At 46.0% G+C, this 25,979-nt stretch overlaps 1 protein-coding gene across 4 annotated transcripts in view; it reads right to left on the bottom strand.

Moving 5' to 3' along the window:
* The window catches only part of PDGFA (platelet derived growth factor subunit A), a 75,681-nt gene extending 51,826 nt beyond the window's left edge, over positions 1–23,855 (bottom strand). Inside the window, exons 1-2 of one of the 4 annotated variants that reach the window (XM_088656970.1) lie at positions 22,187–23,855; positions 19,780–19,876 (exon numbers count right to left, since the gene is read on the bottom strand). In XM_088656970.1, the coding sequence (XP_088513096.1) occupies positions 19,780–19,876; positions 22,187–22,249 (160 nt within the window). In that variant the 5' untranslated portion in view covers positions 22,250–23,855. Of the gene's footprint in view, positions 1–19,779; positions 19,877–20,061; positions 20,153–22,186 lie in introns of those variants that run through there. The other 3 variants (XM_088656969.1, XM_088656972.1, XM_088656971.1) reach the window with 3 other exon arrangements.
* Between the last annotated feature and the right edge of the window lie 2,124 nt (positions 23,856–25,979).

Below are 25,979 nucleotides of genomic sequence, written 5' to 3'. Positions count from 1 at the left end.
GAAGTTCCATTCAAATGTCATGATTAGCAACCCTTGACAGACCGATCCATGAACATCCTCCATGAATTAGAAAGCCGAATAATCCCTTTTTAACGCCATCGTTCCATCCCTTGCAAGCCGGTTCCACAACTTAATCCGGGCGCAATTGAAAAAGTGCTGACGTTTGTCCATCCTCAGCACACAGCCATGGTTTCTAAACACGGCACAAATCGAATGTGGTCTCTGGACAAACAACTAACCTCCTCGACATATGATTCCCTGGGGTGACTAGCAACTGCCTCAAGGGGAGCAAACGCACAAGAGGCAAAACTGATCCAGCCTCTTATCGCAGGGGGAGACGGACATTTTTTTTCTCGAGAACCATAGCCTCAGCATCACCTGTAAGTTTTTCATTTTTTTGAGTGCTGGTGTATTTTCCCCCTGAATTCTTCATTATGTTATTGAGCTATGTGTAAAATTTCAACGAGATCTGATCATTGGTTATGGAGGGGGGGGATAAAATGTACACAAGGCAGAGGATCTCAAGAGGGACAGGAACGCAGAGTTCACAAAACTTTGAAGTGGTATAAAATTTAAAACGTTTGAGATAGCGGGGGGAAATTTAAGGGGGCTTCTTTCAACCATAAGGTTGGTTAAGTTTCATCAAAATCCGAGATGGTAGGTGACGAAACCCTTGTTTATTGCGTTGATTTGAGTTATGCAAAAATTGGATAACTCAGTTGGTTAGCATGAGATGGTGATAACGCCAAGGTTGCAGGTTCGATCCCTGCATGGGACAGTTGCATATTCCTGCATTGCAGGGGGTTGGACTAAATGATTCTCATGGTCCTTTCCAACTCTACAATTCTATGGCACATTGCAGTCAGGGAAAGCAAAACAACAACAACAAGCCGGTTCCAGGAGTGGCACATTTGTCCTCTGGGTCAGAGGTTCTTCGCCCCATCTCCATTGTAACAGGGGGATCTGAGCAAGTAAAGTGGCACCTTGGTTCTCAAACTTAATCCGTTCCGGAAGACTGTTCCAAAACCACACACAGCGTTCCAAAACCAAGGTGCACTTTCCCATAGAGAGTAATGCAAAATGGTTGTTCCAGACTTTTAAAAACAACCCCTAAAACAGCAAGTTAACATGAATTTTACTATCTAACGAGACCACTGATCCATAAACTGAAGGCAATCAACCAATCAGTAGCTGAATTGGGTTCCACACAGTCACAAAAACAAAAACAGAGCCGCAAAAACAAAAACACAAAAACAGACAGACCTCAGCGTAACACTCAAATCGGAAGCGTAACACTCAAAACGGAACAGGTTTGGCTTCCGAAAAAGGTTTGCAAACTGGAACACTTGCTTCTGCGTTTGCAGTGTTTGGGTTCCAAGTTGTTTGAGTACCAAGGCATTTGAGAACCAAAGTACCACTGTATCTCTTTCTTTCTTCCTCCCTTTCAAGACAACATTGTGCTGCTTCCTCTTTTCTGGGATTGCTGTGACACTTCAGAAGGGGGAAAATCACATTACACCCCCCACTTTGAAAAAAAAACAACCCCACACATAGGAAGTTGGCAACAAAGCAGGGAGAAATCGTTCTTCCCATATGCACTAACTTTCCCAGGGCAAGAAATCTTTAATGTGAGGATTAAGTGATCCCCACGTTTGGGGAAGGGTAGCATATCTTGTACCCAGAACGCCTGCATTCATTCCCAGGCCCCTCTAGGTATGACTAAGAGACCTGCCTAAATTCCTAGAGAGCCACTGCCCATCAAGATAATGCTGAGAGCAGTGTTAGAAACTGAGATCTGAAAGCTAGGAGCTAAACGGCACCTTATACCTAGGTTACGGGCGCAACAACGGACTGTCTAGGTGCGCTTTTTTAATAACAAGAATACAAAGCTGAAAATGAATGAACTGCAGATGAAATACCATGTCCGTTTTTCACATGGTCTAGTCCAGGCATCCCCAAACTGCGGCCCTCCAGATGTTTTGGCCTACAACTCCCATGATCCCTAGCTAACAGGACCAGTGGTCGGGAAAGATGGGAATTGTAGTCCAAAACACCTGGATGGCCGAAGTTTGGGGATGCCTGGTCTAGTCCTTCCCCTGACCAAACAACCACCCCCCAATATAATAAGAATAAGAATAATTTATTATTTATACCCCACCCATCTGGCTGGGTTTCCCCAGCCACTCTGGGTGGCTTCCAACCGAATATTAAATACAGTACAGCATCAAACATTAAAAACTTCCCTAAACAGGGCCGCCTTCAGTTGTCTTCTAAATGTAAAATAGTTGCTTATTGCCTTGACATCTGCTGAGAGGGCGTTCCACAGGGCGGGTGCCACTACCGAGAAGGTCCTCTGTCTGGTTCCCTGTAACCTCACTTCTCTCACTAATATTCTTAAGAGGATCTCTTCTCTAGTATTCAAATAGTAGCTGAATAGTAGTATTCAAATCTGCAGTTTAATCTGAAATCTTAGGCACAGTGTTGCTCCCAGAGCTCAGAAACTGCTTGCCCTAATGAAATGGGAGTTTTGAACACTGGCTGAGAGCTAGAGGGAACAAGGGTCTCTATCACTATAAAGCGAATTTCTATGTTCCTGTGATCACTTGACGCTCCGCCTGCATTAAATAAACATGTTTGTGGATTAGCGACGTGTCAACTTATTTGCTGGGCTGCTGAATTATTCCCACATCAAAACAAAATTTCTCTCACACACATATACCTTTCCCCACCCCACAGGTCAGACCTGTGGGGAAGGTTCAGGCCAGGGGTCCCCAAACTAAGGCCTGGGGGCCAGATGCGGCCCAATCACCTTCTAAACCCAGCCCTCGGATGGTCCGGGAATCAGCATGTTTTTACATGAGTAGAATGTGTGCTTTTATTTAAAATGCATCTCTGGGTTATTTGTGGGGCATAGGAATTCATTCTTTTTTTTCCCCAAAACATAGTCCGGCCCCCCACAAGGTCTGAGGGACAACGGACTGGCCCCCTGCTGAAAAAGTTTGCTGACCCCTGGTTCAGGCTCTGTTACTCACACATCATTCCTTTCTGATGCAAAATACCCCTTGCAGCATCTAAGCAAAGTCATCGCCCGCATCATCGCGCCCAACCAACAAATAGCCCATGCGTACACTGTTCTTATCAAAGCTATGAAAGGGACACGGGTGGGGTGGAGAGTTTCAGTTTTGGGAGGAATAAGCAGGAGAGGTGTCTAGCGAGTCAGATTTTCAGTCGGGCAATTCCAAGCAAGGAACGTTTAATATAGTAGGAACTAGATTTAGAATGAGAGAAATACTTCGAAAAAAGAATCTTGCAAGCGGGAATTCGGGTTCTTAGAAGCATGTATCAAATACAGGCAACTCCTCATTTACACACATTCTGGGCATGTGCAACTGCGCACGGACATGCTGCCACCAACCCGGAAGTGGCATGAGAAGGGGGGGGGAAACAACCCTAAAAGAACTTGTGAACGGCAAAAATGGCACATAAACAGCATCTAGCAGTTCCACAAGTGCAATCCCAGGAGCCCTTGCACTAACCTTTGAGGCTTGTAGAGAGTTGGAGTTTGAGCGAAGAAGTTTGGAGGGAGTTACAGTGGTGCCTCGCAAGACGAATTTAATTCGTTCTGCGAGTCAATTCGTTTTGCGAAAAATCCGTCTTGCGAATCGCGGTTTCCCATAGGAATGCATTGAAATTTCTTTTTTTGCCCATGGGAACGCATTAATTAAATTTTAATGCATTCCTACGGGAAACCGCGATTCGCAAGACGAATATTTCGCAAAACGAATGCGTCTTGCAAGTCACCATCAGATCACAAGACGCATTCGTCTTGCGGGGCATTCGTCTTGCGGGGCATTCGTCTTGCGAGGTACCACTGTATTGAGATGTTTGGAGGTTTTTTTCCATGGTGTTCCCAATATACGTGGTTTCACTTAAATGTGCAGTGCCTCAGAACGTAAGCCCCATGCACAGCAAAGGGAGAGTCGCTTGTACTTGAAGGCTAGCCCTCTGCAGATGAGCAGCAAATCCCTTTAAGGAGAAATTCTGTCTTAAAAGGGAATGCTTCTTCCAATATGATGCTTTCCATCTGCCATTTTTTTAAAATAAATATTTGCATTAAAAAAATTATGAGTTTCCTAATCCACTGCTACCTGACAAAGCACGTGGCTTTCCTTTCTTTACTATTTCTTCTAAAGTAAATCAACCACTTTTCAACAGCTGCCAATCCTAAACACACTTATCAGGGAGGTAAATCCTATTGAACTTACTTGTGAATAGAACACATATAGGAGAGCTGCTGCCAGTCAGTGTAGACAATACTGTGCTGGAAGGCAGCTCCCTATCTTCCTAAAGTGGACCACCTGGTACATCCTGGGAGGAAGCAGAGAAGTGGGACCTCCTGGCTATGGGATGCTTTTCTCAGAGAAGCCCACCTGGTACCCAAACTGCTGCCTTTTGGGGCACCAGGTTGAGACTTTTAAGTTCTCCATGGCCTTTTAAGATCTGGTTTTAAGTCCCTGTGTTTTTAAAAGCTTGTATTTTATGGCTGTTTTAGTTCTGGGCTGCAAATAATATTTTCAATGTGATGGTTTTGTATTTGGAGTTTTATGTTGGTAGCCTGTTAATCTTATTGTGGCTTCACTATAATGTAGTTTTAGATAGATAGATTAGATAGATAGATAGATAGATAGATAGATAGATAGATAGATAGATAGATATAGTACAATGCCTAGAGAATTTATTTTACAAGGTGGCTCACAGATATAACATATAAATAATAAATTGCCTTTCTTTTCTTTTCTTTTTTTTAATGGATTTTCCCCAACAGCTAGCTAACAAAACAAGTTTTCTTTTTCATCTCTTAGGCTTTGCTTTACTGACATTTTTGTTATGAAAGATCTCAAGCAATTTGTCCTACTTTGTCCATTAATGTAGCTAAATTTGTTTTCCGTTTTGCTTTCTTCTTCTGCCAGGCTGGGGCCGCTGCTGTTGTTGTTGCTGCTCCTCCATCATGTCATTGACTCGCTAATACATAAATAGATGAAGAGGCTTTCTCGGATACAGTGCCAATGAGAAATTGCTCCTCGGTCTAATGGAAAGGGCCCAGGGAGCAGGCCTCGCGTTGAATAAACAGGTCAATTTGCGTCAGTGCGCCATCATTACCTCTCTATTTCTCTCTCTCTCCGGCAATTTGACACAGGAAAATGAGACGGACTGGCTGTATGACAAGTGAGCAAGAGGCATTTGAATTATGACAATGCACAGGGCTAAGGGCCACAAAAGGCAGACAAAAGACCCACTGTTAACTCCAACCAGGAAAAACAGGCCCCCGTTATTTTGTACCAACCTTCCCCTTCTCTCTCTAGGGTGGCCAGATAGCAAGGAGGACAGGGGCCATCTAATTAATGCAAGGATGGGGAAGCTGTGGCTCTACAAACACTGTCGGACTACAATTCCCATCGCCCTTGACTGCTGGCCTTGCTAGCCAGTGTGCTGTAGTGGTTAAGAGTGGTAGACTCGTAATCTGGGGAACCGGGTTCGAGTCTCCGCTCCTCCACATGCAGCTGCTGGGTGACCTTGGGCTAGTCACACTTCTCTGAAGTCTCTCAGCCTCACACACCTCACAGAGTGTTTGTTGTGGGAGAGGAAGGGAAAGGAGAATGTTAGCTGCTTTGAGACTCCCTCGGGTAGTGATAAAGCGGGATATCAAATCCAAACTCTTCTTCTTCTACTAGTAGGAGTTTGAGAGTCAAATAATCTATGGAGGGCAACTGTTCCCCCACCTATGGCTTTCATCATCTGCCAGGTTCAGACACAACACAGCTAAACCCCAGTTCCACAAATGGGGGGGGGGGCAACTGCAGAGCAGGTTATTCTTCTATTGATCCCCAAAATCCTTCTCTAGCAGCTGCATGGACAGATTCTACAGTATTCACTGAGTTTTGTATTAGAACCTCCTGCAGGATCTCCTATAAACAGTAATGGGGAAAATCTCTGCCTGCAGCTTTTTTTAAACAGAACAAGCCAAACGCATCATCATACACTTTCGCAGCTTCAGAGTCAACTGTATTGGACCATATAGACCAATGGTTTGGCTCAGGGAGGGGAAGAGAGGGTGGTAGCTCAATTGTAATGCTTCGAACGCAGAACATCTCATGTTTGAGCCCCAGCATCTCTAGGCAGGGCTGGGAAAGGCAGCCGCCCAAAATCCTGGCAAGCTTGGATGACCCCTGGGCCAAGGAGATAAAACCTTTAGAAGACATCTGAAGACAGCCCTGTACAGGGTAGTTAAAAATAATAATAATTCATGTTTTATTATGAAACTGCTCAGAGTGACTGTGGCAATAAAGTCAGATGGGTGGGGTATTATTATTATTATCATCATCATCATCATCATCATCATTATTATTATTATTATTGCATAGGGCATCCCTATTTTCATTGGAGAAATGTTGGAGGGTATGCTACTGCCAGTTTTACTGAGCTGGACAGATCAACGGCTTTCGATATACCCCAGATTCCTACGTCTCACTGCAAGACAGCTCCTTCATATTATTCTCCAAAGCTAAGCAGGTCATCCACTTCCGCGAAGGCTGATGACTAATCCAAAAAACGTTTTAAGTGCAGCGTTCAAAACAGACACTAAATAAACGTTTACACTCAAGATGTCACGGGTGTGTATATTTTCATGGGCAACGGAACTGTCTCTTCACTCCTCAGATACAAAAGTGGTTCAGAGAAACTCCCATTAGGAAGATGCCATAATGAAGTGCTGCTATGGGAAATTATAATGGCAGCTAGACCTAGTCTCCTGTCATTGATTTTTTTTAAAAAAAGTTTAGGAGGGGCTGTAGGGCAGGCAGCAGTAATGGGCACTGCCAGGCAGCTAGGGTCTTAACCCGTGGCAAAATATTGCCAAGTGATGCCCGCAGCCGTGATCCGGGCACCTCACCTGCACCTAATTCTCTTGATTCTGCATCTGGCACCTTCACGATACAAATTCGTGGCGAATACTGAAAACACACCTCTTTATCCTGGTTCTTTGACATATGACATGTGTGTTTTGAGAACCCAGCCTATTCCCGAGCCTGTAATTTGTTTTAACTTTTTGAATACCCCAGGACCTGCTGGTTAAAGGCAGGTATAATCAGTACAAAAACAAAAACAAAACTAAGCCGTGAAAAATCCCTGAAACGAGGTATTGATAAGGTGAATAATACTAAAACTCAACTAATGATTACTCAAAGAAATATAATGGATTTAAATTTCCCAATTTTGGGATTTACCACGGCTTAGTTTTGTTTTTGTACTGATTATACATTTCCGTGATTGTCATTTTTGCCATGTTGGATTGGTTAAAGGCAGGTAACAAATTTATTAGTAAGAATAATAACAGTACTTGAGATCTGTACTTAGGCCTAGCCTTTATAACTAGGCTTACAACAGGGGCAGTGGGCATAGCCCCAAACACAAAGGCCAGAAACTATCCAACTAGTTCAGTCACTCATCAATTTCTTGGTCAACAAATCCTTAATGCATGCACAATGGTACCACTTTCAGCTTCCCCCAAAGAATTCTGGGAGCTGTTGTTTTAGGGAGCTGACAGTTGTTAGCAGACCCCTATTCCCCTACTGCCAACCTAGCAGTTTGAAAGCACATCAAAGTGCAAGTAGATAAATAGGAGCCGCTCCAAGTGGGAAGGTAAACGGCATTCCCGTGTGCTGCTCTGGTTCGCCAGAAGCGGCTTTGTCATGCTGGCCACATGACCTGGAAGCTGTATGCCGGCTCCCTCGGCCAATAACACGAGATGAGCGCCGCAACCCCAGAGTCTGGAACGTGTCCAGAAGAGGGCAACCAAAATGGTCAAAGGCCTGGAAACGATGCCTTATGAGGAACGGCTTAGGGAACTGGGTATGTTTAGCCTGGAGAAGAGAAGGTTAAGGGGTGATATGATAGCCGTGTTCAAATATATAAAAGGATGTCATATAGAAGAGGGTGAAAGGTTGTTTTCCGCTGCTCCAGAGAAGCGGACACGGAGCAATGGATTCAAACTTCAAGAAAGAAGATTCCACCTAAACATTAGGAAGAACTTCCTGACAGTAAGAGCTGTTCGGCAGTGGAATTTGCTGCCAAGGAGTGTGGTGGAGTCTCCTTCTTTGGAGGTCTTTAAGCAGAGGCTTGACAGGCATATGTCAAGAATGCTTTGATGGTGTTTCCTGCTTGGCATGGGGTTGGACTGGATGGCCCTTGTGATTCTATGAGTTGGTCACGACTGGACCTAATGGTCAGGGGTCCCTTTACCTTTACCTTTATTTCCCTCCCAGAACTACAGTTTCCAAACAATCCCACTTCACCCATGCTGCTTGAAGCCGAACAGCAAAAGGGGTGCTGCTAACATCTGGAATCAACCCAACTGCCAAGGAAGCTTCATTATTTAGGCAGAAATTCAGCAGACAAGAGACAATAGCTGCTGTACCTACTCAAAGCAAACAACTGGAAGGCTTGCAAGGTAGAGAGGGCTTGTGTGCAAAAACAAAGCCTCAAGAGTCTTTGATGTCATGCTCATGTTATGAAATTCTTGACTTTTGCCTTCCAAACAGAGCCCAGTGGATTTCCCACGAATACCCTCAACAAAGCCTTGGCTAAGAGGAGTCTGTTTTATCCAAACATCACTCTTGAGTTGGTGTTGTAGATTTTTAAAGAAATGCACCCAACTCACCCCTAACTCAGTGATCCACTACATTGAATCTATAATCTAATCAATAATAATGATAATATCATCACAATAGCAAAAGTACGCCGCATCTATCGAGTGTTATGACTTAACCAGAAAGAATACCATGATAGCATGTAAGCATTCCTAATTATGCCTGGAGGCGGGGAGTAAAAATACAGAGGTTTGCTCTAAAAACTTGAGTTTCCAGGTGGCTCACGAGAAGATGCTATCATACCGTTCTTACACATTACCTCTTTGAGGAATTATCCAATCTACTACCCCTCTACCCAGGTTTAAATCAGCAAAGGGCTACAATGGATTAGATTTCCAAAATACTAGGCACACTCTTTTGATTTTTGTGGGTGAGCAAGATGCCCAAGAGTGGCAATGAAGAATGAACAAGTTTAAGACAGAGGGCAGAACACAAAATGTTTCAAACCTCTCGGGGGGGGGGGGCTCCCTCTTAACAACATGCACACATGCTGCTCATGAAATTCTCTTGTGAGAGAAATAATGAAGCAGCTGGGGTCCAAGAAAGCCAGGTTCCAAATTAGAATTGCAAACTTTTCTTTCCAAAAACCTATTATTATTATTTCCACAAGCCATGTACAGAGTGCCCCCTAGGAAAGCAGCCAAAATTGTTGGGTTTCTGTTTTCATTGGAGGGTTAAGCCTCCACTATTGGGAGTACAATCAAGTTGTCATTATTTTTAAAACAACTGTTTCTTTTTTCAGTATTGGCCCCAACTTGGTGGAACGCTCTCCCACAGGAGAGGGATTTGACATCTTTCCGCAGGGCCTGCAAGACGGAGCTGTTCCGCCTGGCCTTTGGGCTGGACTTAGTCTGACCACTATGTTTTTTCCTCCCTTATGGTTTTGATTTGGGCCATTTTAAAATGAGGCTGCATTTTTTTAAAAAATTAAATCAAAATTGTATTTTAATCCGCATTTTAATCCATTGTTTTTCTTTCTTTTATGTTTTATTGATGTCAGCCGCCCTGAGCCCCGTTCTCACTGGGGAGGGTGGGGTATGAATAAAATTTTATTATTATTTTTTATTATTATTTCCCCAGAAAATAGGGAACTACTGAGAATGCCAAGCAAACTGATTAATTGTGCTTTTACATCTCCTGCGGCGGCAAACAGCCAGGAGGATGGAATTCTGGACTGCCTCCATAAGTCACCTTGACAAATCTTTTCTCTTCCCTTTCTTTTAATTAAATAAATAAACAAGGCTAGCAGAAACAGCAGAAACTACTCCACCCAAGGGGAGGGTGCTGCTGTAGCTTCAGGGTCAGATCAGGATTGTGCCCGGCTGAGGGAAGCTTGGGAATACTGTCCGCTATCCTCTGAGCAGTAGGCACACTGTTTTTGAAGATTAAAAGTGCTCATAGTAATGGCAAGCGATCTTCCGTTTTGGTGGGCGAGAGGTGTGTTTGTTATTAACTGCCCACATGAAAAGTAGGCCATACAGAACCACCACACATGCCTGCAAGTACCCAGGGAACATTTGCAGTGCAACAGCTCTGCCTTTATCGTGCAAATATCCCTTCACACAAGGCTGGTGGCCTTCAGGTGACAACAGAGAAATATCTGAGGGAAGGGACCCTCTAGTCCAGGCATCCCCAAACTGCGGCCCTCCAGATGTTTTGGCCTACAGCTCCCATGATCCCTAGCTAACAGGACCAGTGGTCGGGGAAGATGGGAACTGTAGTCCAAAACATCTGGAGGGCCCAAGTTTGGTGGTGCCTGCTCTAGTCCAACCCTCTGCAATGCAGGAAATGCAAAAAGTGAAAAACAAGGAGGCGGCAAGAAAGACTGTCCAATTCATGCATAGCTGTCAACCCTCCCTTTTTTGCGGGAAACTCCCTTATTCCAAGCCACAGCTGTCAACCTTCCCTTTTTTTGCTGGAAATTCACTTATTCCAGCGCCGTTTCCCACTGCTATCCTGGATTGTTAGATATACCGTAGACCAGGCATAGGCAACCTTGGCTCTCCAGATGTTTTGGAACTACAGCTCCCATGATCCCTAGCTAACAGGGCCAGTGGTCAGGGATCATGGAAGTTGCAGTTCCAAAACATCTGGAGAGCCAAGGCTGCCTATGCCTGCCGTAGACTGTCCCCGCGACAGGTGAGGCTGCTGATCCCTTATTTTCAAATCCGAAAGTTGACAGCTATGAATTCATGGCATTTTCATATTCTTCTTTTGAATTCATTCTCAATGATTTCTCTGAAGAATTGGCTCACACAATGGACGTAAACAAGTCCATAATCTGTACATAACTTTGTGCACCACAGTGATCAATGCAGTAGGTCCACTGGTTGCTGTCTGGCAACAAGAGTCCCAGATGCATAGAAGAAGAAGAGTTTGGATTTGATATCCCACTTTATCACTACCCTAAGGAGTCTCAAAGTGGCTAACAATCTCCTTTCCCTTCCTCCCCCACAACAAACACTCTGGGAGGTGAGTGGGGCTGAGAGACTTCAAAGAAGTGTGACTAGCCCAAGGTCACCCAGCAGCTGCATGCGGAGGAGAGGGGAAGCGAACCCGGTTCACCAGATTACGAGTCCACCGCTCTTAACCACTACACCACACTGGTAGAGCTGTTGCATTAATTTCTTGCTACTTATTTGATTCTACTTGCTATCCTGCAAGGGAGCTGTAATGCAATCTCTGTATGCAGCCTTGCAATGGTCACACATGAAAGGCTGAATAGTTTGAATGAGTAAGGAGAGTTGGCAAGGATTCATAGTGGCCATCAGAGCTGAAGGGTTTGCCCACCCCTGAAATGCAGGTGAATCCTGCGCAACAAGTTTTTCTTATCCACCAGCACTTTGGAAAGCTAGTATAACCCATCAAGCAGTGATTCTGTAATGCTACTTTCTGTACAACTTTCTTGCCTCTTCCCTTCTCTTCCTCTGGCCATTGCTATTGTGAATGCCCAGGTTGCGGTCACCATATGAAACAGCTTCCTGTAAAGAGATATATTTACTTTCTCCAGCTACCCCCTCCCCACCTCCACTTCTCACCTCTTCACTCTGCCAAACTCCTCCTTGACCTCTTAGTTCTCTTATCGTCCTGCCTCTCTTGATGATGTGACTGGCTAATCAGCTCTTATGTCACAGTGAGCCTGGGCAGGTGCCATTGGCTTAGCTGCTCTTATGTCACAGAAAGGAGGTGGTGAAAGGCAACCCAGCGTTGGGCAGTGGCGTGCTTGGAAGTTGGGAAGAACACTTGTTGAATTTGAACTCTTAATTCCCTAAACATGATGGGATTTCAGGAAAAAACTGCTGAATCAGGCTATATGCCCAAGAAATCCAGGATCCTGCTTCGCACAGCGGCCAACCAGAAGCTACGGCAATGAACAGAACCCTGAAAAAATGATTGCAAGTATACAATAATCATTCTAAGCAAACAGAACACTATTCACATAATGTTCTGCTGGATCAGACAGTAGCTAACTCACCGCCCGGGTCTGCCCTGATGATGTACGCCCAAAAGCCAAATCTTCCTGTTAAAACTCCAGCGAGAGTTTCCATTGTTTTATAAGACCAGACCGTAAAAGAACAGTCTGGCCTTTTTGCAATTAAAAAAGTCAGAGAGATTGATTAAAGCGCTGTGTTGCTGAATGCTGATTATTCCTAACATGATGGCAGATGATCTGGGGGTGCGGTTTCTAATTTTATGAGAAGGCAGTATCAGCCGTTCATCCACTAAAATGCAGCATCAGAATGTGTTGCAAAGCAAGAGAAAACTCTTTCACCCAACGAAACCCAAAAGAGAAAAGGGCTGTTTTTAATCATAATTCTCCCTCCTGAATTCCTTTTAGAAAGACACTTTGAAGAGCAGGAGACTCCTTGGGACGTTCGGGGAGTGAGAGGGCACCAACAAATCAATAATAATAATAATAATAATTTTATTATTTATACCCTGCCCATCTGGCTGGGTTTCCCCAGCCACTCTGGGCAGCTCCCAACAGAGGACTAAAAACAGAATAAAATGTCAAACATTAAAAATTTCCTATACAGGGCTGCCTTCAGATGTCTTCTAAAAGTCAGATAGTTGTTTATTTCCTTGACATCTAATGGGAGGGCGTTCCACAGGGCAGGCGCCACTACCAAGAAGGCCCTCTGCCTGGTTCCCTGTAGCTTCAGTTCTCACAGGGAGGGAACCGTCAGAAGGCCCTCGGAGCTGGACCTCAGTGTCTGGGCTGAATGGTGGGGGTGGAGACGCACCTTCAGGTATACTGGGCCGAGGCTGTTTAGGGCTTTAAAGGTCAGCACAATTGTGTTTGGAAACGTACTGGGAGCCAATGTAGGTCTTTCAGGACCGGTGTTATGTGGTCTCAGCAGCCACTCCCAGTCACCAATCTAGCTGTCGCATTTTGGATTAGTTGCAGTTTCCAGGTCATCTTCAAAGGTAGCCCCACGTAGAGCGCATTGCAGGAGATAACTAGAGCATGCACCACTCTGGCGAGACAGTCTGCGGGCAGGTAGGGTCTCAGCTGCGTACCAGATGGTGCTGGTAGACAGCTGCCCTGGACATAGAATTGACCTGCATTTTGCACAGCTGTGAGTCCAAAATGACTCCCAGGCTGCGCACCTGGTTTTTCAGGGGCAGAGTTACCCCATTCAGGACCACCACCACCACCCTTTATTACCCATCCTTCCTGCTAGGGTCCCAGGGGCGGGTAACAACAATTAAAACACAATATGAAATCCTTCCTCAAGAAACCAATGTTTCCTCGCATGAGTACCTCCAATAAATGAAAGAGACCATTCCGTTGGCAAGAGTCTAGTCATGCTGGAAATTCAATGAAGGAAATTGTGGTGGGGATGGTCATTCATCCCAACTTGGCTGGCACATCAGGGTCTGGAGCCTATAGAATCTGAGACTACCACTAGGTTAAGTAGCCCAAACCCAACAGAACAAAACATAATTGACAAGACTGGGTTCTTTGCCATTTAAGTGGGGGGTGGGTTTTTTTTTAAAAAAATGTACACGCACTTGAGTCTGCGTGGATAATTTGTGATGTGCTGTTTTAAAAGGGAGAAGTAAAAACTCTCTGGATATTCCCAAGCTTCTGAGCTTGCTCCTCAGATTGCAAGCAAAAACTACAGAAATGTCACAGGGGGCAGAAAGAGATCTTGGCAACCTTCTCGTGCTGATCTACAGCTGCACAATAAAATACTCCTGGCTTCTCACAAATTATGAATCAAAGCTGTCCGCTTGCAAACCTTCCTTTGTTCCAAAGTACCACCCCAGTCCAAGGAATGCCTTATGCCTTCCATAAACACGCGGAACCTACACAAGAATTCCTTCAAAGCAGCCCACAACAATATTTTCAGAGCCAACTCCTACCAATCCTGACAGTAGGATGGTGTCACAGGATAGCATTGTCAGGCTAAGGCTCCACAAGCATGATGATATCACAGCCTTGTCAGATCAGGAAGGCTCGACAAAGACGTGAACGACTCGACTTGAGTACGTATGGAAGCAGGTGAACGAAAATACTTCCTTCGCACAGAGCACGGTGTACTATGGAACTCGCTCCCATGGGAAGGAGTGATGGCTATCAACTTGGATGGCTTAAAACAGTATTGGGCAAATTTGTGGAGAAGAATATCAATGGCTACTAGTCACAAAGGCTATGTTCTGCTTCCAGCTGCAGGCAGCAATGCTCTCAAATGCCAGTTGCTGAAAACTACAGGAGGGGAGAGTGCTCTTGTGCTCAGGACCCGCTTGCGGGTTTCCCGCAGACATCTGGTTGGCCACTGTGAGAACAGGATGCTGGACTTGATGGGCCACTGGCCAGATCCAGCAAGTTCTCTTTATGTTCTTATGCATGCAAAAGTAGAGGGCTGTTACCGTCACACTCTGCTTGTAGACTTCTGAAAATATTTTGTCAGATGCAGTGGTCAAGCGGCTGAGGCCAGCCCCCCCATGAGGAAAGTTTGCAACATTTCGGGCTTCTTGGTTAATTACAAAATAAAACAGGCAAATAGGAGAGGACATAGAATCATGGAATCATAGAGCTGGAAGGGACCCTGAGGGTCATCTAGTCCAACCCCCTGCAATGCAGGAACGTGCAGCTGTCTTAAACCTGCAACCTTGGTCTTATCAGCTGTAACGGAGCTATTTGGGACATGATGGGGGCAGATAAAAATATGCATGAAGCGAGTGGAGATCACTCAGTTTGCCTCATGGCTGAGTGGAGATTTGAATCCTGGCCTCCCAGGTCCTAATCCATCACTCTAACCACAAAGGAAAAAGTTAAAGGACCTCTGGACGGTGAAGTCTAGTCAAAGGTGGCCACGGGGTTGCGGCATTTTCAGGCAAAGGGAACCAGCGTTTGTCCACAGACAGCTTTTCCAAGTCATGTGGCCACCATGACTAAACCGCTTCTGGCGCAATGGAACACCATGATGGAAACCAGAGCACACGGAAACGCCGTTTACCTTCCCACTGCTGTGGTAGCTATTTATCTACTCACACTAGTGTGCTTTTGAACTGCTAGGTTGGCAGAAGCTGGGATGGAGCAACAGGAGCTCACCCCGTCACACAGATTCGAACCACCAACCATCTGATTAGCAAGCCCAAGAGGGGTTTTGTTCTTTGTATTTGTATTTTGTTCTTACATTTGCATCCTACATACCAACCCAAAGCGGTGTACATGTAGTTCTTAGGCTGTCACCCATCCAGACACTGACCAGACCCAGACCTGCTTAGCTTCGGCAAGGTGGTGGCTTCATGTTCCTTCAGACAATACCTTCAGGATCAGAGACAGTAAGTCCCTAATATCAGATGCTTGGGAACATGAGCAGACAAGGACAACACACCAACATACATAACACTGTGGTGTTCAAGCAGAGATGCTCTCTGCTCAGTTCCTTCAGCCGCTATGTTACACCTGCTCCTTAATCCTAACTGAAGTGAGGAAATGCTGCCGTTACTTAAGGGTGTGGGGAGGGAACTTTGCACATTGGCTTAGCGTCAGCTTCACCTGCTCTGGGTCTCAGCTCCTGGTATTAACAACAGATTGCCCTACCTTCACTACCAGGTAGAATATGTCTCTCAAAACCATAGAATCATCAGGAACCCGAGTGGGAACAGTGTTCACGCCTTGCTTGCAGACTGCCCACATCAGCATCTGACTGGTCACTTTAAGGACAGGATCACTGGACAAGATGACCTCTGGAGTGAGCCAGCCAGGCGCTTCTTCTGTTATTAAATTCTTATGACAATTCTAAGAAGCAGGTTGGTGGGATAGAAGGATCTCTGAGGGTCTTAGCGTAGGATTCTAAAGGCCCACCTAATCCTGCTTCCTAACCAGGCACGTCTAGGAAATCCAGAGGAGGCTATGAAGGCAATGAAGACTGTTGCCCATCTCTCACTTCCCGGTGGTATACTGCCCTTGAACATGGAGGTTCTATGTAGCTATTACCGTTCCTTGGATTAGATCCAACGTTAGTCACGCTCCAAGCAGACCCATTAAAATTAATGACCTTAACTTGCTTGGGCCCATTCATTTCAATGGGTCTACTCTTGAGTATGACTAACATTGGAATACAACCCTATATCTGGGGGACTTTTAGCCCTTCCAAGTGTCGTGGAACTACAACTCCCATCATCCTCGGCCAACAAAACAACCACGCTTGCCGAGGTTGATGGGAATTGTAGTTCAGCTACATCTAGAGACCCCAAAGGTTCCCTACATCTGCTATGCAGTTATCATGGCTAGCAGCCAGTCATAGGGTTGCCAGACTCAATAGAGGACAGGACTTCTGTGCCTTTAATTGCCCTGCTCTCTTTTGAGTCTGGAAACCTTAAAGAGAAACCAGCAGACCCTTTGTTCAATTTCCAAGCAAAGGGTCTGCTGGTTTCTCTTTAAGGTTTCCAGACTCAAAAGAGAGCAGGGCAATTAAAGGCACAGAAGTCCTGTCCTCTATTGAGTCTGGCAACCCTAGCCACAGACCTTCCCCCCCCCCCCCAATTTGTCTGATCTCCTGTTAAAGACCTGAAGATGGTGGTTTAGATACATTCATTAGCATAGCTGCCAAGTTTTCCCTTTTCTCAGGAGGAAGCCTATTAAGCATAAGGGAATTTCCCTTAAAATAAGGGATAACTTGGCAGCTATGTTCATTAGATGTTGGGTGAAGACTTGCTTTGCTTTACCTGTCCCAAACTTCCTAACAATCAGATTAAGTTTTCCCTATCACAACCAGCGTGGAGCAGGTATTACAGCAAGGAAGGAAACCCCCTTTATGTTGCCGGGACTACATCTCCCATCATCCTTGACAACTGGCCATGCTGACTTTGGCTGATGGGAGCTGCAATCCAACAACATCCTGAAGACCACAGGTGGGCCCGCTCTATCATACTCTTTTGCTGGGCTTCACACTTACCTGGGACAAACTCCCATTGAACTCAGCAGGGCTGACCTCAGAGCAGATATTGCAACAGGTCTGTGCTGTTAGTGGTCTCCCCCCCCACACACACTCCCCCAAATGCCCTGAACTGCTCTTGCAGGGAAAGACACGGTCATTTTGGTTGCAACTTCTGCAGCTCTATGGAAGTAAGACTTGCCAAATAAAACTTTCCCAGTAGATCCTGCCTTTTGATGCTATGTCCCCTAGAGTAGGCCCACTGAAATTAGAGCGCTCCTCCTGAGGGGGGGCGGGGAATGTATCTGTGCAGTAGTAACTCAGGAGGAACTTTCAAAGGGCCCCTGCAATTTTATTTTATTTTGGAAGAAAAAAAAGCATAGCAACTATGCAGTCTTTGTTTAAATGGAACAGCTCCACTATTAACAACACAAGCAGCGACATGCCAGATTCCTGACTCAGGATACAAGATTGGTAGAGACTTCCCTTGCCTTTAAAAGAATAAATAAATAAATATGCATTTCCCCCCCTCCCCTTTTATTTTATTTTTGCAAAATAAACAAAGCAATCACTCCTGGCATACTACATAATCGTGAAATCTGCTTGGACTCGACAATGACAACTGTGAGAGATCAGATTTAATAGTAGGATGGGTCTGTTGCAGTACAGAAATATTAGCAAATTGCACGTTTGCCCTTCGAAGCATTTGTCGATCTAATGATGCAGAAAATAACCTTGGGCTATTTAATAAAAAAATAAAAAATGTGAATGCTGATTGTTTGGAAGCTCAATGGAGCAGGCTTTCTGTTTAAAGTCAAAAGGAAGGAGTTTATTTTTCCTTTCATTGGAGAAGAAGAAAAAAAGCAGCCACCACCATCTTGTAGAGACATGACTTCATTCATAAACACGACTTGGAATATATTTTTTTTATAAATGAACCCAAGGCAATAGATCTTGAAGATAACAACACAGTGGCATGAATTAGAAGCAATGTGATGGGAGTTCTTCCTGGCTAGAGAAATTATCTTGAACATATAAAAGTCACAGCCACCTAGAACACTGCTGGGTTGTGGGGAGGTTTAAATTATGAGGCTATATTGAAGCTGCATTGCTGATCGTGCAAAGTGTAGAGTTCTGACACACAGGTATAATATCTTGCAAGAGAAGGCCAGTTAGGAACCCTACAGACAAATAAATATCCAATTTTTTACATTAGGAAAGATCCACCATGTGCACAGGATCCCCTATCAAAGTTTGGCACCTGAAATTCCATGGTTCACCCAGAGACATTCATCGCTTGATGACTGCCACACCAGCTAACACTGCAGACAGAATTTCTGTATTGACTCAATCCAAACACAATACTTTTGGGTGGAACTTCACACATGCAGCGCTTAGGTTGCCTACTCACAGGTAAGCCTCCCCGAGTGCAATGGGGCTTGCTCCCATGAAAGGATTGCCAGCTGAATAGAGGAAAACCACGTGATGGTAATAGCATGGGTGAACCAACGCTAAATCTGTCCAGTCAAAAAAGTAGGGGAACATTTTGAATTTATAGACGGGCAGAATGCTTGCATCCAACTAAGTCCTCCTCTGAGTTGCACCACTGAAATCAGTGGGCCAACGAGGACTGTGTTCATTCATTTTAACAGGTCTACTCTGAGTAGGACAAACATTGGGTGCAACCCCTGTGAGTTCAAAGTCCAACTTAGTTAGGCCTTAGCTGTCATCCTCAGTTCGCTGGAATATTAACAAAACAAAAAAAAACTCGCACAACACAAACTAAGATTACACACGTGAACCCAATGAACTATATAATGTATATTTTCCACATTTTGTGCCATATAAATGAAAAGTCATAGCAGAATTTCGCAATTCATGCTTTGCAGAAAGGAAAGGCATAAATGTCAAAAAATAAAAAACAGCAGCAGACGCAGAAGTTCCCTGCTCATGTAGACCACTGAAAGCAGGAGTTCCGTCAATGGATGTCGAACACAATCACAGCCACACAACCAACAATTCAAAAGCATGAGCACAATTGATCTGGCCAGACACGCAAGCACCGCTAGCCATAATGGCAAAACAGGGGGGGGGGGCAAGCTCCAAAGGCTCTGTACTGCAGAATTCAGGTTGCCTAGGGGGCAACCTTCCGGGAAAGGCGATTGCTTCAAACCCTGCTTGTAGAAGCACCCAGGAAGAGACAATAAAGCAAGCCAGACCACTTCTTTCTTCAATCTAGCAAGGTGGCCATGTTTTTTTAAAAAAGATGCATCCCCTATACACACAGACATGCAAGAACTCAAAATACAACGCTGGGCCGGGCTGGAAGCAGTGACTCTCTGTCCCGAGGCCGAAATGTTCCCGCAGCTCGGGAAAAATGCCTGACTCAGCCTGCATCCCTGAAAGCTGACCTTTGGGTTCCATCTGCCTGCCCAAAGCAGGAGCGAATTTAAGAGTGGACAGAAGACATCTGGACAGCATTGGTCCCATGTACAGAGCCGCCGGTGAACTCCCCACAGAGGTTTTTTTTTTTTTAAGGAAAGCGCATCACTCCCCAAAGCAGTATCTCTCTCTTTTTTGACCGTTTCATAAGGTGACATGGATATATAATTTGCAATTCGTTTATCGTCTCAAAAAAGCAGAAAGTAAGGGGGGGGAGGGGAAGCATGGAAATAATTTACCTACGGAGTCAATCTCCAGGAGGCGCTGCAGGTCACGGATGCTGTGGATCTCGCTGTGAGCCAGCCTTTCGATCACCTCTTGAGGGATTTCTGCTTCCTTAAAAAAAAAGAGAAAAGACAGACAGACACAGGCTGATCGCTCTCTCTTCTCTCACTCCAAAAACACTTTCTGAGTACAGCCTGTAGGGTTGGATCTTGTGGCCACAGAGGAAGCCTCTATGCTTCTAATCTACTTCCCCCCCCTTCCTCAAACTGCTAAAGGGCAATTTAATTAATAATCACCATCATTTTGAAGCCGCATCCAGCATTGCACCAAGCAGTACAAATCCTTGCGATGAAACTCTGCTGCTACCTGGCAGGTGCCTACATTTTGCCTGCATTCGCCAGGAGGTTGGGAAATTGTTTTGGAGCCCCACCTGATTGTGAGGAGGGGGGTCAGAAAGACTGTGTTTCTCACCCAGGGAAATTTGTTTCCTTGATTTTGGAGGAAGCCCAGCAAGTTTGAAAGGCAAAAAAAATGGGGGACACACACACTGGTTGGTTGGTTTTTGAATCACATCCCAAGCACGCTTCATTGGAAGTAAATCCTATTGAATTCAGCGGGATTTAGTAACAGTATACAGGTAATAGGCTGCTCAGCTGCCATTTCACGCACACTTACTTGGGAGTAAGTCCCCTGCAAAATGAATAGAACTGATTCCTGAGTAACCCTGTTTAGGATTGGGCTGTTGGGGCGGGGAGGAGGGTGTCGCTGGGCACCATCGTTTAAAAAAAAAAACCCACAGCATGAGATAGATCAAGTTTAAAGGCAGCAGAGTTCAGTAACCCAGCTATGAGCTCTCCCTGGGGAGTAAGTCCTCTTGAACTCAGACAGGGCTTTGCATTGGATCAGACCAGGAAGGACTTTCCTCCTCCTCTTGGTTTGTACTTGAAAATTGCCTCCCTTTCTTAATTAGACACACTCGGTTTGCAGCGTAAGAGATATTTATCCATGCATTTCTTTTCAGCAGCAGGAAAGTTAGCACGGCAATAAAGTTTTAGGTTGGCAATGGTGTCAGCTTAACTCCCCCTCAGTTTTTTTTTTAAAAAAAACCCCTGTCTGGTTGGGAGTGCGAAGGAAGGGGGAGACAGAGAGAGACAGAGGGAGGGGGAGATTATAGATCCAGAACTAATACAATCCTACAGGTTTCCCACGTCGGAAGACTGCAAAAAAGCTGCTTTCAGAGCCATAATTTTACACATCGCAGTGTTTACAAGCAAGGTCAACCCAGTGTGCCTTTTAAAAATGTCCTTCCTTATAAGTCATTTAATTCCCACATCTCTTCCCCCCCCCAAACCCCAGAAATGGCCACCTGTAATAATCCTCAAAATTGGAAGAGGAGAGGGAGAGATTTTATCAAATCCAAAACTATGCCGGTGAAAATAAAAAATATGCCCATAAAAAGCAATAGTAAGCAGGCTTAGAGGGAACTCGTCTTTAAACACAGATTTTCCCCAAATAAAGCCGGAATCCTGAACAGTACACCTACTTTGGTCAGGGCAGGTGGACCCACTGAACTCAATGGGATACCCTTCCAAGTAAACTCGCTAGGTCGGAAAGACTACGATTTTATCTATTCTGACCTTATAAAGTGAATTCCTAAGGTGGATGGAGGTAAGGCGCCGCTCCCTCTGGAATGCCAAAGCAAGGCTCTACTACATCAATTAGAAACCCACTAGCCTAATTGCTTTATTATTATTCTATTTTAACAGATTCATGCTAGCTTCTCATTAACAGGAAACCGCGCTATTAAAATCCCTCTTCCCAACTCGCCTCCCCACCCCGCTCGCCAGGCGGCACTCGCGCCGACCCAGGGCGCCGTTTGCAAACCGTTCCAGGGGACTTGCAACGCGCGTTCGAACGCTCGCACGCTTTACACGCGTGTAAGGGCACACACAGCAAGCCATGCAACCCCCCCCCCTCCATGCCAGCCCCGGGGAAACCAGCGTGCTGCACGGTCTTAATTCGGATCGCAGCCATGCATCTTAACGTGACAAGCGGCTCTCCACCACCACCACCCCTCCCTCACTACTTGATCTTTTGCAAGATTTTAGAAGCGAGTCTCTCTCTCCTTTCCCCCTCCCTCCTTCATCCAGGGCGAAGCTAAAGCCATCCATGGTATTGCAAACATAGTAGGTCTTCCGACTTGGGCTGGGGGGCGACGACGGGTGGAGAGATCAGCCTCTCTCATCCACAACATTAAGAAAAAGGGAAGAAGGAAGAATTGCACTTGTCATTGCAAAACTATAGAAATAGTTCAAGCTTAAGAAAAATAAAAAGACAGGGATGTTGAGCCTGCTACTGCTGCCGCCGCCCGGATCCCTCTCCCCCCCCCCAACCCCCGATTTCCAACGGCGAAGCACCTACCTCCGCCAGCACGAGGGCCAGGTAGCACAAGCCTATGAGCCAAAATCCTGCCCAGGTCCTCATCGCGGTCTCATGCACTGTAGCCAGGAATACAATTCAACGGGGCTGCGAAGGAGGAGCACCAGCCCGCCTCCCTGGGCTGGGAAAATAACAACCATCCCTCAGAGGGATCGCCACACCGGTGTGGAGTTCTCTCCGGCTTGGGCGCTGATCGGGGTGGCGGCGGGGAGGATTTGGGGGGGGGCTCTCTTTGGATTTATTGATCTCACAGAGGATCGATCGGTGTCTCCTTTTGCGCGCGGGGTTTCTCTTCTCGGGTAGAGGCGCCACGGGGAGAAGGAAGGAGGAAAAGGCTTGCAGGGGGTGGCGGTTGTTGGTTTCCCCCCACCACGCCACCCCGCTTCGCTCTCCAAAAAATAAAAAATAAAAAACGCGGGTGGTGGAGGAAAGGGGGCTTTGCAGCTGATCGCTGTCGCTCCTCTCGCTCGCTCGCTCGCTTCTCCTGCGCGTTGCCTCCCTTGGCTTTCGCAGGACTAAACCAGCCGGTACTTCTGCATATTTGCTTAGATCGCAGCGAAGTGAAACCCTAGCAGGCCGCCGAAACGCCCATCACCTGTGTCTGGAGACAGCTCGCCCCCTTCCAGACATGCAGAGAGTTACCAGTCCCTCCTTCTCAATCGCTCTTCCTCTCTCTCTCCACCCCACCCCACCCCCGCTCACCCCAACCCGCTTTCTAAATACCCACCCACCCCGCAGCGAGATGGGAAAAGGAGAGAGGGGAAAGATCGCTGGCTGATCCTTTTGCAAATGCACCCTTCTCTGCAAGGCACATCCACGCCCCTTTGATAATATTAGATTCGCATGTATATATACTGTACTCTGTCGGAGCGGGAGGGAGAAATAATAAAAGGATCAACGTCCTTTCTCCAAGTGTGCACCCTTCTTCCGCAAGGGAAACAGGAATCTTCTTGCTCGTTTGCTTTTTCGGGGGGAGAGGAGGAGGAAAAGACCAAAATATTAGAAGGACTGGAAGATTTGCTAGAGGAAAACGGAGCCACTTTGGGCACGGATTATTTGCACACACAAAAAATAGTCACGGTGGTTTTTAATTTAAAAAGCAAAAAATCCAGCAAGGTTGATCAGGCGGAGGGCGCACGGACTCCGAGGGAAGGGACGGCTCTTTGCAGCCGGCGGCGTGCCTTTTTGGAGTCTCCAAAATGTTCCCCAGGCGGCGCGGTGCGGGGTCCCCTCCCTGTGTCCCTGCCCAGGCACCAGCTCCTCCCCCCCCCACCTCCGCCCTACACCGTGGTCGGCTCCCGGCAGGCGGCCCTAGACTCGTGTAGGTCTGCCGCTTCCGAGCGGAGAGGGAGAGTAGGGCGCCCGGCGTACCGCACTGCTAATGCCGAGCTGCACCACGCCGTGCCGGCGTCCGCGCCACCTCGCACCCCCAAATATATACAGTATATAAATTAAAGAGGCGGAGGTGGAAGGAGCAAAGGGATTGGAGATCGGAGCCCGAGGGCTGGGCGGGAAGAGGGCGATCTTCTGGCAAGCGCCCCGCAACTCTCCGGCATTGCTTTACTGTATATCAATGATCGGGGGGGGGGGTGTCCCTTTTTCTCCTCCTGCCTCCAGCGCTGCCTTGTCACCTCGCCCCGGATTTCTCTGCGGCACTGGGGAGGGAGGAGGGAGGGAAGGAGAGACGGGGGGAGGGATCAACAGCCGACGAGGCTTCTGCGCAGATCCCCCGTTGTAACCTTAAGGAATCCACCTTGTACTTTATTTATAAGGCGAAAGGGAATCGCCATGATTAAGCAAAAGCACGCCCTCTCCCTCCCAGTAGCCGGGTTCAGGGGCGAGGATTGTATGGGAGCATGCATAGAAATAGAGATAGAGATATAGGTAGAGTTGAATTGCTTTGAGCTGCAAAGGAGAGGAAAGGGTTGCTCTCCTCATTTTAGTTTTGACTGCAAAACAGCACAGACCTTACACGCGTCTATGCCAAAGGGGATCCCATTGAGCTCATTGGGAGTCTTCATCCTTTAAAATCGCCAAGTCAGAAGTTTGGTCTCACCAAGTCAGAAGTTTGCATCATTATTATTATTACACATTAATAGTCGGCCTTTCTCCCAAGGCGCTCAATGTGGCGAACATGGCTCTCCCCCCACCCACTCTGTTTTTATCTTCACAACAACCCTGTGAGGTAGGTCGGGCTGAGAGTCTGCAACTGGCCCAAGTTCACCTGGCCAGCTTGGGTGAGGATTTGAGCCCTGGTGTCCCCAGGCCTACCTAAGAACCATAGAACTGTATAAAGGGACCCTGAGGGTCATCCAGTCCAGCCCCCCTGCAATGCAGGGATCTTTTGCCCAACATGGAATCCAAACCCACAGCCCTGTGATTTAAGAATCTCATGCTTTAACATCAGCTATTCAGCTATGCCTCGGATGGGGTGACTTGTTTTGCTTACCTGCAGCATTCGCCAGCTTGGTGCCCTCCAGGTGTTGCTGGACTACAAACTCGAAGTGACTTACAGAAACAATCCTGTCTTCTTATATATATATATATATATATATATATATATATATATATATATATATATACATACACACACACACACACACACACACTTAAAGCATTTCTATCTCACCTTTACCTCCAGGAAGCGTTGATGGCTCCTCTTGTTTCAATGACAGCCTTACAAATGGCTCCCTTTAGGCCCATTTGCTGTCTTGATGGTGGCTCCCCCCCCCTTGGGCTGGCAGGTGGAGTTTTGGGGACCAAAAGCTCATCCTATTCAAAGGATTGTTCTGGTTGCAATGTACTGTACATTGAAAGCCCATTCTCCCCACCCCGTTGCCAGAATCCTCCCCCCCCCCACTAGTTTGCAAAGGGTGCTGGCTCTGTGAGGGATAAACTACAGTTCCCAAGTTATTAGGCGTGGGTGCTTTAATTGTATGGTTTTGTACATAACCATTTATTTATTTTTATAAACCCTTCTTGGTATTAAGGACACGGTTTGGGGTTAGGGCCTGTTATGTCCTGCTCCCCAGTAGCAAAGGATGGGCCAAGCCCATTGGATAATAATAATAATAATAATAATAATAATAATAATAATATATTGGCCCAGTACCAACATACTTGGAATTTTGCTTCGGCTACATTGCAATGTAAACATACCTTATGCAAACATTGTTCCACATACAACACAATAGCACGGCAATTGATTATACTTGCAACCTACAAGCGGATTGCTTACAAACGTAGACTCTGCTCGGATAAATACGACAATATTTGGAACGAATTTATACAAAACGTAGTAGACTATTAATATTCCTCTTATTTGCATAATGATATTAAATTTACAAGAGAATGTATGGGTTAGGGTATTTTTTTGGTATATATTCATATAATGTTTCCTCCCCTCTCCCCCCCCAGCTTTACACAGTTCTGTGTTTTGTTCTTTCCCCCTTTTTCTTCCTTTTGTATCACTTTACTGCTTTATATTGGATTTTTCCCCCCCATTAAAATATCAGTTAATAAATGGGGGAGAAAAGTATGGGCCAAGCCATGTGTATGTAGGCCTGGCTTAGTTGTATCTATTGATCTCCTTCCACAGGGCATGTAAGACAGAGCTATTCTGCCTGGCCTTCAATTTGAATTAGCCTGACCCTCTATTCCCTTTCCCCCTTTCCTCTTCTATGAAGAAACCCTTCCCCCCCCCAAAAAAAATGACCCCTGAATTTTTGAATTTTATTGATATTGATGCTGCATTTTACGTTGTATTTCAGGCTGT

The sequence above is a fragment of the Zootoca vivipara genome, chromosome 13, assembly GCF_965207765.1.
Source record: "Zootoca vivipara chromosome 13, rZooViv2.hap1.1, whole genome shotgun sequence".
In the NCBI taxonomy this organism is placed as follows: Eukaryota; Metazoa; Chordata; class Lepidosauria; order Squamata; family Lacertidae; genus Zootoca; species Zootoca vivipara.
Note: the sequence above shows the minus strand (reverse complement) of the source record. Positions and strands in the feature narration are given on the sequence as shown.